This window comes from Leptosomus discolor, chromosome 16, assembly GCF_034619465.1.
Source record: "Leptosomus discolor isolate bLepDis1 chromosome 16, bLepDis1.hap2, whole genome shotgun sequence".
Lineage (NCBI taxonomy): Eukaryota > Metazoa > Chordata > Aves > Leptosomiformes > Leptosomidae > Leptosomus > Leptosomus discolor.
This window is the reverse complement of record NC_141406.1, coordinates 4271265-4285853: the sequence shown is the minus strand read 5'-3', so window position 1 is coordinate 4285853 and position 14589 is coordinate 4271265. Positions and strand designations below refer to the sequence as shown.

Here is a 14589-nt window from a genome sequence, read left to right as displayed (position 1 = left end):
ACACATGGGGATTTCGTATCATGTTGCTGGGGGCTTTCTCACCTGCAGATTGGTTTCTGATGGGAACTGTTCTTGTAGCTGCATGACTGCCTGCTTTGGTGTGCACGTGTATTGTTGAAGCAGCAAAACTCATTCCTAGCCATTGTGGTCTGCTCCTGAACCTTCCCAAGAGAGGAGCTGACAGTGCCTGGGAGCGCTGGGGCTCCCTCGCGCCTTTGGTGCTTTCCGGGGGCGGCCTCCCCTCCTGCCATGTCCACAGGCCCCGTGTGAGCGCCCGCCGGAGCGGAGGGGGACACACCGCTGCCTGCTGGAGCGGGCCCGGCAGCTCAGCACAGGGGGAGGACGAGCCACCGGCGGAGGGGCACCAGGGCACGGGCCCCGGGGCGGAGGAGGGCGGGCAGGAGCCTCACCTCGGTCCGTCCCTCACAGCTCTATCATGGCCGCCAGGCGCGGCACGACCCCTCACCCCGCCGCACCTTCTGCGCAGGCGCGGCCAACGGGCGCCGAGCCGCACCTCAGAGCAGGCGCATGCGCAGCGGCCGCCGCGGAGGCCGAGGAGGAGGGCGTCGCCCTTTTCCCGCGCAGACGCGTCGCGCCGCGTTCTGCCGCGCGTACGCGTGCGCGCGGGAAGAGGCTCGGCGCATGCGCGGCGGCGTGCCGGCGCAGCTGGCGGCCTTCGTCGGCGATGCGCATGCGCGGCGGCACCGCTGTCAGTTCCGGCTGTTTGTTCGGGAAGTGGATCCGGCCCGGAGCCGCCGCCGCCCCCTCCCCCCTCCCCGCTCGCTCCGCCGCCCGCGGCCGCTCCCGCCGCCCCGGCCATGGCCAGGGACTACGATCACCTTTTCAAGCTGCTCATCATCGGCGACAGCGGTGAGGGCGGGCGGCGCGGCCCGGGGGCGGGGGTAGGCCGCTGGCCGGGTGGCCGCCCCTCGCGTCCGCCCGGGCTGTGAGGGGCCTGAGGGCGGCGGTGGGGCCGGGCCGAGCCGGGCCGGACGGGGGAGGCGGGGAGGGCGGCCCCCTTCCGGGGCACCCGCAGGGCTATTGCGGCCGGTTCCCCGGCGCGGGGCTCCGCCGCCGTTGCGCTGTCGGTGCGGCGGCGCTGGGCTCTGCCCAGGCGGGTCGCCGGGGGACCCCCGCGCTTTGAATGAGAGGGCGCGTTTGCTCGGGCTTCCCGAATTTTTATCTGGCGAACCTGCGGAACTGGCTACCAGAGGATATTATGGTAAATAGCTTGGCTAGGTTTAGGAAAAGGAAGATTAGGCACGTATAAGTAAGGACAGCATCGGCATTCGTGCTAGCTTCAGCCTTCAGCCGCGTGTTCTGACGGCACTCGCTAATCTCTTGCCGGGATGAGGAGGGAATTCCTTTCCCCTGTGACAGGCAGTTTAAGGCATCGATGGGAAGGGCTGGCTGCTCCTCAGCCCTAGAGACCATTGATTCCAGAGTGGCAACTACTACGTTTTAATGCTTTTTATCATCTTAACTATTCCTGAAGACTGTTTCTGTGCTTCAACCTGAAGTCTCAGCTGTAGAGTTTGTCACTTTTTTTAATAAATCCTTGAAGGGCTGGTAGTTTTGTGTGCTTCTAGTTAGAAGATAGAATGCAAATAACTAGAGTAGTTATGCATATGGGGTAGTTATATATTTTTGAAAAACAGACCTGTAAATACTTCTGCAGCAGTTTCAGAAACTTCTGGAGGTGCTAGCGTGTGAGCTCAGCCTGTCCCTGGTGCTTTAGTCTAGGTGCATAAGAATTGGGACTGGGAAGGTTCCTGCTTTGAGTCCTGTTTGGTGTTGGTAACACTCCAACAGCTTACAGTTTAATTTCCATAAACTGGAGAAGATGGCATCCACCCTCTTCTTTTAATAGAGGTGTGGTCCCTAAGGCAGCAGGTCCCGGCATGCAGTGAGGCATGGCTCTTGGGTGCAAGTGTAATGTTGCACGATCTTGGCAGTTGTCACCTCCAGAAGCTTTAGCTGTATGTAAAAATATTTTGTTCTATACTAAACTGTGTCTGCATGAAGGGATCTAAAGAGGGAGAAAGGGTGACAGCTTCAAAACAGCTTAAACACCTTGGCACTTTTGGGAGTCTATGGATTATTAAAACCAAATGCTGCCTTCTGAGTAAAGGAGTAACTCTTGCTTGCTGATGAGTTTCAAAACTGTTCAGGCAAGATAAACAGGATGGTGAAAACTCTTGAGGAAGACTTCTCATTTTGAACAATTAAATGAAATTTCTTAGCTGAGTCTTCTTGAGTACCTATAGTGTGTCCAGTGAGAGGAAAAAAGTGTGAGAATTGTTGAGTTGCCTGTTTTTCTGTTGCAATTAAATCTCACTGTGTAGTTTGATTATAGATTTTTTTTTTTTTGGTTTTGTTTTTGCTAACCCCAGCTGGAAGGCTTTGTCCCTGCTTCCACAGAACAGTTTGCTTGCCTTGTTTACTGATGTTTGGTCCTCGCAATAGGAAGTGGACTGATACTGGATAGGATGATTATGTCTCATCTGCTTTCCTCTGTGTGCAAATATGTCAAGAAGGTAGTGGGTTTGTGTGTTTTTAGAACAGGTCATTTTGAAAAGCTGCTGGTGATCTCAGTTGTGCCACATATTTAAAAATAATACAGGCGATCCATGCTTTGCATGTGCTTCTTTAATTCACTCGTTCTTCTTTGATTCACTTTATCATTCAGTAAGATACGGGGTTTAGAAACTGGTATGGCACAGAAATTTGCTTTTAATTTTGATTTTGTGAAGCCAATAGGCCTTTATTTGTTTTGCTTCATTTTGCTGTCTTTCACAAGCATAGAGGCCCTGCTAGCCTTCTCTTTTCAGCTCATCAGATAACTCTGTGTAGGAAGTGGAGGGTCACAGAGAGTGTGGTTTCTCTGTAGATGAACAGTGCAGACCAGAGGCAGTGTTTGTTTAGGGAGATCGTTGTCATCGGGAGCATGTAGAGCTTCCTGCATTCAGGAGGTGTCTCCTCTAGAAGCTGCCTGAGTGCTGAGGGTGTCTGTGCAGGGGTGGACGGTCTGATGGAGCAGTGGTCATGTGCAGCCCATGCAGCTCTGCAGCATAGCCGGAGGCTGGCCGACGTTCTAAGAAGGTGGTGTGGTCTGACAAGTCCATGGGTTCCAGCGTCTGCTGTCTTTTCACTCAGCTGGATGCCAAGGCTGCTTGATCAAGAAGCTTAGTACTTGCTGAAACATCTTTTAAAAAAATTTTTTTAAGTTGTTCTTCCTTAGCTGACTGGTATTTTGCAGAGGCTTAGCTCTTGCTGAGTAGCCCATCCTCTGTTAAAGTTCAGGAATGGCTCTGCTACTCTTTCTGAACTCAGAGGTGTTCAGTGTGTGCATGCTGGAACTTTGGATTTTGTAGCAGCGTTCTTTCTTTATTTTTTTTTTTTTTAATTTGTAATACGCGATGAGAAATGAGCATGGCTTCTCCAGATGTCTGGTGATTTGAACTCTTTGCAAGTAAGATCTGGCTTACTGGAATCATGCAGATTTTTTGTTGTGAGTTTGGGTTTGTTTTTTTTTTTTTTGTGCTGGTAGCTATCTTCAGATACCAGCAGCTGCGAACTGCTGAGTTCTGTGTAGTCTTTGCATAGATCTTCTATTAAGAAGAACTTGCAAGTTGTACCTCATCAAAACAATTAGTTTAAATAACCTCTACCTGAAAAGATTTAATAGATAATCACCCTGGTGAAGTTGAATTTCCTCTTCATGCCATAGCAGACTTCTTTTTGGGGGGGGAAGGGAGAGGAAGGGACATTAACAGCAGAGATGTTATGCAGAGATAACAACTTCGAGGCATTCTGATACCCAGATTCCCTTGGCTGGGTGTGCAGGAATGAGTTTCTTACGATTCTTGTCTGAAGCACTGTGAAAAATGCTTCCCTGCAACAGGGTGTGATCAGGGTGCAAACAATCACGTCAGGAAAAACCTGGATGAAGTGCTACTCAGAGCACTTGGAGAAATGTTTCATGGAACATTTTGGCAAAAGGTATAACTTGAGAAAGGTATGTGTCCTTCCTGCTAGATGTGGAACGAGCCTGTTTGGATGGCGATACACAACAATGGTTCCCAGCTCCTCTGTTTGGTTTAGGCTTCTGTTAAACTGTGGCCATGATAACATGAGCTTTATAGTACCAAACCCTAGTCTGGTTGTCAAAGTAGTCCAAATTCCATGGCTGTTCAGCACGGCATAATGAATGGGAGGTAGGCAGCGGTGTTCAGTGTGATGTGCAAGTGGAATTCAATGGAGCAGTTCAGAGCAGCGTTCTGAGTACTTGTTAATTAGCAGGACAGGCTCGCTTTTGGATCTTTCCTTAGCAATTGTAAGCTTACTGAGCGTAAACTTGCTTTTAGTTATTACTCTTTTATGACCTCTTAGAACTGACCACAGTTCAAAAGCTACTGTTTGAGAGTTTGCTGAGGTCTGGAGGAAGGAGAGGACAAAAAAAAACCTGTACTGGTACAAGAAGCGTACCGAGTCTTGGAGTGACTGCAGTGTGCTTGATCAAATCTTCAGGGAGGGTACTGAGATAATAGTCAGGGTGGATGGTACTAAGAAATCTGCTGAGAAAATATCCTAGTTGGAGTTAAAAATGCAATGGATGGGTAAAATACTGTTATGTTACCTGACACCCAAGATGACTGTATTCAAAGATCTTGCTCTCTTTGTTTGTCATAGGTGTGGGCAAGAGCAGTTTGCTGTTGCGTTTTGCAGATAATACGTTCTCAGGTGAGTGGTTTGTTTACTTCAATGAGTGAGATGGTCAAGGTCTGCTCCAGTGCTACTGGTTGGCAAGGAGTTGTTCTTTTCACCCACTGATAGCTGTACTAGGAATACATTATGTTTCTAACTTTCCTTCTCTTGGTATAAGCCTATACAAGCCATCCTGTCTGATCTTTGCTTGTAACTGGAAGTACCACAGTATTTAATTACAGACACAGTTCCAGAAATAGTTTAGGTTTTTTAGCTTCTGCTTTCCATTGGCCATTTGGGATTTCGATTGATTGAATGTTGTGGCTAAACCACTTACATTTGTGACATAACTAATTTATTGGGAGGAAACTCTTAGAACAGACTGTATTCAAAATAAGTGATTGCATGAGCATTTAAAGCAAAGCTTTGTCTCAAAATTTTCAGAAGTGAAATACTTGCATAGTTACTGTCCATTTCTTGAGATCTTTGGGTGCTTGCTCTTGACCACTGGTGCGGTAGAAGAATAATTTTATTTTGTGACACTGAGTTTTAAACTTTAAGGGTGGCATGGGACAAGTGGCTTTATGGCTAGGAAAAAAGCTATTAGCTGCAGATAAAAATACGCAGCTCAGCATGACCTGATAGGGCATTTAAACAATAAGCAAGGAGGAGGAACCTTGTTCTGAGTTTCAGTCTGAGAGCTGCTGCCAAGTAACATTCAGAAGGGTGCTTTGGGACATTCGAAATAAACCAGACGTAGGTTCTCACTTGTCAATGCTTTCCCTTCAGGCAGCTACATTACCACAATTGGAGTGGATTTTAAAATCCGGACAGTTGAGATCAATGGAGAGAAGGTGAAGCTGCAGATCTGGGACACAGCTGGACAAGAGCGCTTCCGGACTATTACATCCACGTGAGTATTACTGGGCTTTGAGATACGTAGCTTTGCGTGTGGATCTTGTCGTTTGGCCTTACGGTTTGGGTGTTTTGATAGTGCAGCGGATTAGCTAACGATAGCTTTGTGGTCTGTACAGTGGGACTTCTCTGAGCTGTTCTAGAACCAGTAGCGATGGTAATATGGTGGCTGGGTTTGAAACTGGGATTTTGGATTTCCTCACTCTTCTGTGCATTTCTATGATAGCCTTGTCTTACTGCTCTGCTGCTAGTTTCCAGATGGTGGAACTGGAGTTATTTCACTGTTCTGCATATAGCAGAAAACTTGTCTCTGAAGCCTGTCCAGGAAGGTCATCCTCTGACTGGATGTATTGCAGAAGGAGAGAGCGCAGACCCTCTGTCAGTGGCGTATAGCTGATGAATAGCTTTGAGATCGAAGAATAGGATTTCCGCTATTTAGTTTTCTTTTAGGACAAATGCATTTTAGCCGCTTTCTTTGTGTGGTGCTCTGTTGAAGCAGACACCCACGTGAAGTTAACCTTTTCCTTGGTTTGAGTTCAGTTGCATGCTCATTGTCCTTTTGAACAGCGTGTGCGCAGCTTTTCCTGTTCCTGAAGAAACCACACCCAGAGCTGCAGCGGTGGGAACTAAGAATATAATCTCTTTGTAAACTGATGGCAATAAAGATGGGACTGTTCACCATGGCGCTAGGGGAAGAGGAAAAAATACGCTTGGAAATGGAACTTTTGTTTCCTTTGAGTATTAACAAAAATAATAATCCTTGAAAGACCTTGATGTTTCACTTGGTCTTTCCCGACTGACTTCTCTTAGGGCTCCTATTTGAGAGGAGGGTTGTTTTCAGCTGATGTGTTGGTTAACTTAGACATAAAAACAATGAGGTTGGTTGCATCTGTGTTATGTCTAAACAGCTAGAAATGGCCAAATTGAGCCCAACGTGCGCACCGCCCCTTTCCTCTGCACTTCTATACGGATATTACTGGATTACTTCCATTGTTTCTTAAGTGTTTAGCTTGAAAAAACTCGGTTGCCTCTTGTAGGGTTCCTGTGTGTGACATCACTTCTTGTTTCAGCGCTGCAGGCAGCTTTGGGTAGGAAGTGGTGAGGGGGAGGCAGCAATGCAGTGCAGTGCTCCCATCAGCTGTGTGCACAGGCTAGTCACAGAGTGCCCCAATTAGTGCTGAGTCAGCAAATGGCCTTCCTGTTTTCAGATTCCCTGACACGACTCGGAGCTGCGTTAATGAGCGTTGGTTCGTGGGGCTGATGCCAGCTAGTTCAGAAAGCCATGGTATCCGGCACTAAACAGGGAATACCAGGAAAGGAGGCTTCCTTTTGTGAGCGGGAATAGCTGCAGATTGGACTTTGCGTAGTGCTTTATGTCCGTTTTTTCTTTGATTGACATTTAAAATAGATAAGCTGAAATGGTTTGAGGACTTTTGTGCCATGATATGTTTGAACTCTGCTGCTGCTTTCTTTTGCATAGTTTTTTACCAAAGTGAGGTATATTTTACTCTTGGGGAAGTGAAGGCCCCAGTTTTCCTGCCTTAACTCTGATAAAGTAGTTATGGAATCTTCCATGATCAGGGAAGAGAGATTGGAATTTTGTGCAGCTTTAAGTAAAGAAGTTCTTCTGTCCGGGTGCATTTGAAGTGTGGAGGAAAAAACTTGGGAAATGCCGGTTACGTTGGCGTGAGGGCTCCTCTTGCTGATGGGTCGTCTAGCTGTGACTGTCTAGTGTTCACTGGTATTTTTTCAAGTGGTGCTGTGAACCTAAACAGATCACCTATAAAAGCAGGAGATAAGAAGATCTGGATTTTAGAAATGACTCTATCTTTTTTTTTAATTGGCAAAGTAATACTGCAACTGATGTGCTTATCCCAAACCGACTGAAAAATCAAGTTACCGTGAAAGGTTACTTATGAAAGGGCTTGGTTACCAAATTGTGGTAGAGTGCGAGTGCACTGTCAACAGAGTGTAGTAGTCTTCGTCTAGTCTTTGACTAGATTGAGGTTTAGGCTGAGGTTAGGAATATAAAAAGGTGTTCCTTCAGTGTTACTGCAGGCAAGGAAGTCCCTTTACAGTTCGAGTTCAGACTAATGTTGAGCCAAGCCTGGCAAGCAAGCCTGACATTAGAGCCCATCTGGTAATAATAGTAATAGGTTGGAAGTACTGCTGTGTAGACCTAAAATTGCAAAATGGTAGAGGTGGTAGAAAGTTAATAGTAGAAAATTGGGAAGCATTAAAAGGTTATATACTCTTTTGATTTTACTTGACTACAGCTGCAGAAGCTGAAGAACAGAATAAAACTGTTAAGGAACAGAAATCAAGTTGATCTGGAGTATTCTACAGAAACTCAGGAAGAATAAACTAGATCAGAATTTTATACTGGGAAGTATAAAATTATGACAGCAGCTGTTTTACTGTCTATTAAATGTGGAAATACTGGGCTAGCTGGTGGGAGGAGAGGCCAAATTGTGTGAATTTGGTTGGCATGGAATGTGTTCCAAACTTTGATTTAAATTCACCAGAGATGTAGCATGCCAGGACTCAGCTGTATTAGCAGGAATACTGAGGATGCATGAACAACCAGTTCCTGTACTTGGTTTGCTCTTGGAGATGGGACTACTTTGTCCTGATTCAGGACTGTGGGTTTAGGATTTAAGCTTTAAATAATAGTTGTCAGATGCTAGCTCAGGATGTACAGTGATAGCAGAGGGACTTTCTGCCATGCATTTGTGTGGAATGGCACGTTCAAGAGAGGGATAAGGTTTTTGAGATTATATGATTGCTCTGTCTTGTAAACTAGATACGATGATTGAAAGAGTAGTCAACTGACCTGTGACAGTAGATGTGCTTCCAGGAACCTGAAAAAAAGATAAGTATAAAACCAGATTATTAGAAGTCTCTGGAATTGGTTGGAATTGTAGAGGAATGCAAAGCAAGGAAACACATGTACTACAGACTGGTGAAATGTTAACAAAGGTGTTGGATCTAACCAATGACCTGTCTTTCAAGGTGTCCAGTTACTTTTTTTTTTTTTTTTCCCCCTGGAAAAATGAACCTGTGTGCCCTACTGAACTGATGCAGTCAATGATACTCTGTCCCTTCTAAATCTGACTTAGCTACCTTCATGCTTCATGAAACTAATTATTATAACTCTGGATGCTGGTCTTGGGAAGCATTTACTAGAGGAAATCTGCGAACTCTCTGGTATCTTGTAGGGAGTATGACAATGGATGGCAAAATGTTCCCTTCTGCTTAGAAAGGTAGTGTTCAGAGATGCGAGGGGGGAATGCGGATGGCTGAAGGACACGATGAGTTTGGTTAACCAGTTCTCAAGGTTTTATGTATCAGGTCTGCAGCATTACTAGGTAGTGTTTCAAAGGCACTAGGCTTATGCCTTTAAGCTTCATTAAATATAATTCTATGGGTAGAACAAGCAGCTTAGGTGGTACTGTGTTTATTTCAACTTAAATGTTATCATTCTTAAGCCTTTTCCACACCAAAGCTAAATGTAAACCCTTTAGATTTAGGTAACTTTTCCAACTGTGTGGAAGATCGTTGGCTACTACCAAGCATCCAAGGGCGTATACAGGTCAGGTTTGGTTGTCTTTCACCTCAATGGGATACTTTCAAGGACACTCTAAACATGAATAACTGTTCTACAACTTCTTTCTTCCCCCCCCCGCCCCCCCGTATTTCATTAATGTATTTATCACTAGGAGTGGTAGCAAGTACTGGCTTTTGAGGTTTGTAGAGTACATATACCTACCATATAGAGGACAGCTAGCATCAGTCATTCAGTCCTTGAATGGGAGGCTGAGACTGAGAACTTCATTTCCCTTCTGCTCTCATTTCTGTGGTCTCAATCTTCCCTAAAATGTGGATGGGAAGAAGATAAGGCATTCCTTCCATAGTGTCAAAGCCTCATCTACCTCTTGGTTGCCAAAAGCACAAAATCTACACCTACTCCTCCCTGAATGCCAAAAGCCCCATCTGTTTTCTGCTCGCCAAAGCCTACAACTTGTTATAAAAGCAATTCTGCACTGCATCATTCTGAAATTTGAAGCATGGGGTAGGATAAATCAAGATTTTGTTTTGTAGTGCTGTCCTGCATCTTTGATGGACTTGTTAAGCCTAAAACGTTATCTAGGACATAAGACTATATCTGACAAATGATAGAAAACAGCATGACTAGCTTTTTGAGAAAAATGTGTATTATGTGGCTTAAGAGTTAGAGAATAAAAGGTAGTCATGGTCTCATCTCTCGGGCTGCTAAAAAGTAATGTCAGCCAATGGAGAAAATGACATTTTAGTGTAGATGAGGGGTTGGCAACCTTTCTAGAATGATGTGCCAGACAATTTTCCCTTCCAAAAATAGAAGCAGTATGCTGATAGGAACTCAGCAGGAGTCAGGGGTTGCTGTCTTGCACGAAGGAAGGTATTTATGATGAGGTGGTTGGCAATATTAGTGTTTTGTGGCAGGAGCTCCCAGCTCCTGCAGTGTTTTGAATGCCATAGTGGTCTGTGTTGCATGGTCCAGCCCACAATCCTCATCCCTAGGAGTAAACGACGACTGTACTGACAACGTGTCAGGAGTGGGATCTATATGTGCAGGGTGCATGGTATTCTACTCCCCGACATCATATGCTTTGCTGAGAAGAAAACCTAGGTGCGTGGGCAAGGTAGGAGCAGCAGGATGCTCCGTTGGGTCTTCTGGTTCGGATGACTGGGATACCAGGCATGGTTTTATGGCGTGCACAGCAGAATGAAGCAGCACTGCGTAGGTGCAGCTGAACCACCGCGTTTCTTTAAAGGCTGAGTGTGTCTTTGCAAATGTAATGCTCAATGTTCAGGAGGAAGTGGTAGGTCAGCCAGAGGGTTGCTAAATTAAAAGACTGTTAGGTGATATGGGAGAGTTTGAAGATCATTTGTTTATTGTTCAGATGTGGAGAAGTCTAGTGTGTTGATTGGATTGGAGATCTTTCCCTTTCTGATGCTATCACGCAACAGGATTCATCAAAACCAATGTGCAGTACATGCCAGTCTCAGGAGAGGACAGATTATTTTTGCAACGTGTGGGTTCAGGATATGGAATACTTCTTCTTCTGAAGGATCCAAGTTATGAAATAAAGTTGAGCTTGTAATGAAGAAAGCACAAATGCAGTGCTGTAGGAAGATTTAAAGTTATTAAGGGAACTATTTCGAACGGACTAGAATATTTGAAAGTGCAGGATCTCTTATGTGCTGGGAATAAGTAATTCTTACCTGAGTTAGTTCTTGCCAAGGAAAGTGAATGTACAGCATAAATTACCGCTAAAACATGGCATGGAAGAAATGTTTGACTGTCTTCTGAAAGTGCCCAGATGAGCAATAGGAGCAGGCTCTCCTGCTTCCATGGGGTGGGTGTGGTATCGTAGGGGAGCATTGATACCCAGGGACTGTCGCTGCAAAGAGATCGTGAGAGGAAGGGGGTGGGGGGAGCTGTGTGCACTCTGCCCGTGGTACACGCCTGTCTGTGGAAGTCGGTCGCGATGGTTTGTACAGGCAGGTGACTTCTGCTACAGAAGGAACGGTGAGGCTAAAGGTGGGCAAGAGTGACGTGCTCAAGCGCATCAGCAGCGGACGGGAGCCGAAGCTTTGAGGCCTTCCGAAAGGCAGCGTGTTTGGAGTAGAGAAATGGCTTTGAAGTTCAAAGGTGTGCTCACTGGGTTGGAATAAATTATCAAAGAGGACCCGAGTGGTCACAGTGGACACCTTTAAAGGGCAGTGAAGGGGAGAGGGCTGCAAGAGTTGCTTGTGGTAAGAGATCAAGATCTAGAAAAGCTGTCACAATTTAAGGGGAAATCCTTCATTTTGGTATGCTGGATTCTTGAATTTGTTTTATTAAAAAACCTTAATGTTGATCATAAGAAAGAGGAGGAAATGAAAGGGAAAGAGTAAAGCTACACTAAAAAACTGGATGTGGGTGAAGACCTCACTGTCAACTGTTTCAATTTTTAATTTTTTTTTTTGGTCAAAGCTGCCTAATTTGCAGTAGGGAAAATACCTGATAGCCTTGTGAATGTGGCTGAAAACTGAGAAGGTGGAGCTTGCTTTTTTAATACAGCATTCTTACGGTGCCATACTGCCTGCCTTTAGTAGGTTCATGCGGGTGATAATGTTGGAACTTGAATTCAGGTATTTTTCTTGCATATCAGAATTGCTCATCATCTTTTAAAGGTGCTGGTTGCCCAAAACTAATGGGAATAAACTGAAATGAAGCTTATTTTTAATGGCTAAAGGTAGCAGAGCACCACTGAATGCACATATGGAGTTGATCTGTTGAGTAGGAAGGTGTGATCAGAACACAGTCGCTCAACAAGACAAATTTTTGTGAGCTCAAGAGAACTGTGACTGAGGGTTGAGTATATTTGGAGATCTGCTGAAGTTTTAGTCTGTAAGTGGTCTTTCACAGATAGGAGAATTGCCGCAAAAACTTGGTGTGGCTTCTACAGCGCGGAGGTTCACATTGCAGCCAGTTCTGAGGACATACTGGGGGCACTGCTACCTGTTGCTCACGTAGCTGGAAGACAGCATTCGTCTTTGAAGGTCTTGGCAACCCAAACAAAGAAGTAAACAGCGGTCTTGGACTTTGAGACCTACATGTATAGACTAAATGAGCAGGGAAACCCTGTGGGTTTAGAGGAGTAGCATGTGACCTAGCTGTTGTAAAAGAATTAAATGACTCCCAGTGGAAAGAAAATGGAGGCTCTTGATTGACGTAACTTGGGCATTTGTTATGAATCTTGTAGAAGCCAAGTGAAAGAGAAAGGGCTGAGAAGGTGACACATAGCTTGAGTTAACATTTATTGTCTTTTCCTGCTCCATAGGTATTACAGAGGAACACATGGGGTCATTGTGGTCTATGATGTAACGAGTGCAGAATCTTTTGTGAATGTAAAACGGTGGTTGCATGAAATTAATCAAAATTGTGATGATGTCTGCCGGATACTAGGTAAGTTTCTCATCAGAGAGTTGCAGCATCTTATTTAGTGGGCTGACCTGCTGAAGTACCAAACTGACTTTTTTTTTCCTTTCCTTTTTTAGTGGGGAATAAGAACGATGACCCAGAGCGAAAAGTGGTAGAAACAGAAGATGCCTATAAATTTGCTGGGCAGATGGAGATCCAATTGTTTGAGACCAGCGCCAAAGAAAATATTAATGTGGAAGAGGTAATATAGTACACAGAAGGGTATAGATAAAGCGATTTGGGGATAATGGTTTGGGAAAAAATAACAATGACATTCTTCCCATTGAAGGAGGAGGATGAAATGCTTTGTGCAAGTTGCAAGTGAGTAGGTAAAATGTCAAAAAGAGCCCCCCAGCTGTGTTTGGAAGAGCTGGGGAAGCGAAATGGAGGAGCTGACATTGCATTTTCACTAGCTTTACAGTGCTAACGTATTAGGCGTGGTCTCAGGAAGGACTTGTCACTAGGGAGAATGCTTCCAGGAGGTAGGGCTGCTCAGTCTTCACTCCTGACCTCAGCTGCCGAAAACTGACCTGTTTTCATTTTCTGGGTTGGGAAAGGGGATAGAGGTGTTACTGATTTAGCTTGGGACTGGGTCGGGAGGGTGCTGGGTTTCCACTTGGCCCGTAGCGGGTTGGGGAGGATTTCTGAACCATTATTGGAATACCTGGAAAAGTGGAGTTGCTTCAAAAGAGCAGCATCCCACAGAAACTAGCCTGAGTTCCTGGGTGGTCTGAACGTGCTTGTTTCTCTTGCAGATGTTTAATTGCATTACAGAGCTAGTCCTGCGAGCAAAGAAAGAAAACTTAGCAAAGCAGCAACAGCAGCAACAGAATGATGTGGTGAAGCTAACGAAGAACAGTAAAAGGAAGAAGCGGTGCTGCTAATGCCCTTTCCCTGCTGCAGAGACTCTGCTCTCAGACAGATCAGCCCCTCCAGCTAGACTCGGGCAATTCCACTGGGGCAGGCTTTGGGAGGACTTTCTCAGTTTTGTGCCGTTATTTAAAGATTATTTTTTTCTCCATGTTTTCTATCGAGAGGCGCTGGCACCTTACCACTTCAGTGCCAAGAAGGTATCGGATGGAATCTTGCCCCCCTCTCCTCCCCTGCTCATTCCAGTGCGCCTTGTAGACAAGAAGGACGTTGCCTACCAAGTGGACTAATTAACCCAAGAGTTTGTATATAATGTATATTGCTTTAACCAGCCTCGCCTCCCCGTTGTCGCTTTGGCTTATGCCTACTTAATGTCAACCAATCAAGGACTGCAGAGTTCATCTTTTTAAAGAAATAGTACAAAGTTCTTAATTCACGTTGGCCCCAGGCTGGCAGCAACTGCTTCCTGGGGCCTCCGGCTTCATTTCTGTTGGGCTCCAGGCTGGCAACTGGTGCCCCTGGGGCCTATGGCTTCACCTGGAGTTCCAGGCTTTTACTGGGGCTCCGGCTTTGTTTTTCTAGGTACCAGGATTGCAGGTGTTGCTGCTGGGGCCTGGGGTTTCACTTCACCAGCCCCCGGGCTGGCAGCTGGTGCTGCTGCTGGGGCCTTGAATTTCGGTTTGCCATGATCCAGATTGGTGGCTGGGTCCTTGGGTATCACCTCCTTGTGCTGCAGCCCAGCTGTACCTGTGCTCTCCTTTAGTTTGTATCAAGATACTGAAAAACAAACTGACCTGCAGAAGTGGGATTTGTGGGATTTATTTGGATAAAACCTTTTTTTTTTTTTTTTTTTTTAAAAAAAAAAAAGAGCAAAGTTTAACTCCTTTGACCTCTGCTTCTGGTTCTGCCAGGGTCCTAAGTGAGGGTCCATTTCTTTGGAGAACAAGAAAAAAACCACGTGATTCTGCCAAAACCCACAAACTTCTCCTCGTTGCCCTGTCCACAAATAGGCAATCTGAACTTGAATGTGAATTTTGGTGGCAAAGCTTTTGGTTTTGAGAGAGAAAAGGCATGAAAATAAATCGAGC

General features: G+C 45.6%; 1 protein-coding gene across 2 annotated transcripts; it reads left to right on the top strand.

The window, feature by feature from the left end:
• The first annotated feature begins 691 nt into the window (after positions 1-691).
• RAB35 (RAB35, member RAS oncogene family) lies at positions 692-14328 on the top strand. 2 transcript variants are annotated; one of them, XM_086474505.1, is made up of 7 exons: positions 692-755; positions 805-870; positions 4693-4743; positions 5497-5620; positions 12492-12616; positions 12709-12833; positions 13387-14328. In XM_086474505.1, the coding sequence occupies exons 1-7, from the start codon at positions 692-694 to the stop codon at positions 13513-13515; spliced, it is 684 nt and encodes a 227-aa protein (XP_086330631.1). In that variant the 3' UTR covers positions 13516-14328. The 2 variants fall into 2 exon arrangements, with proteins under 2 accessions (XP_086330631.1, XP_086330630.1); XM_086474504.1 differs by lacking the exon at positions 692-755 and having other exon boundaries at positions 777-870.
• The last annotated feature ends 261 nt before the right edge of the window (positions 14329-14589 follow it).

Excerpts from the sequence above, each read along its gene's own strand:
- RAB35 (XM_086474505.1), top strand. The coding sequence starts at position 692 with ATGCGCGGCGGCACCGCTGTCAGTTCCGGCTGTTTGTTCGGGAAGTGG. Across the intron at positions 756-804 it reads GTGGATCCGGCCCGGAGCCG|CCGCCGCCCCGGCCATGGCC; the intron begins CCGCCGCCCCCT and ends CCGCGGCCGCTC. Across the intron at positions 12,617-12,708 it reads TGATGTCTGCCGGATACTAG|TGGGGAATAAGAACGATGAC; the intron begins GTAAGTTTCTCA and ends TTCCTTTTTTAG.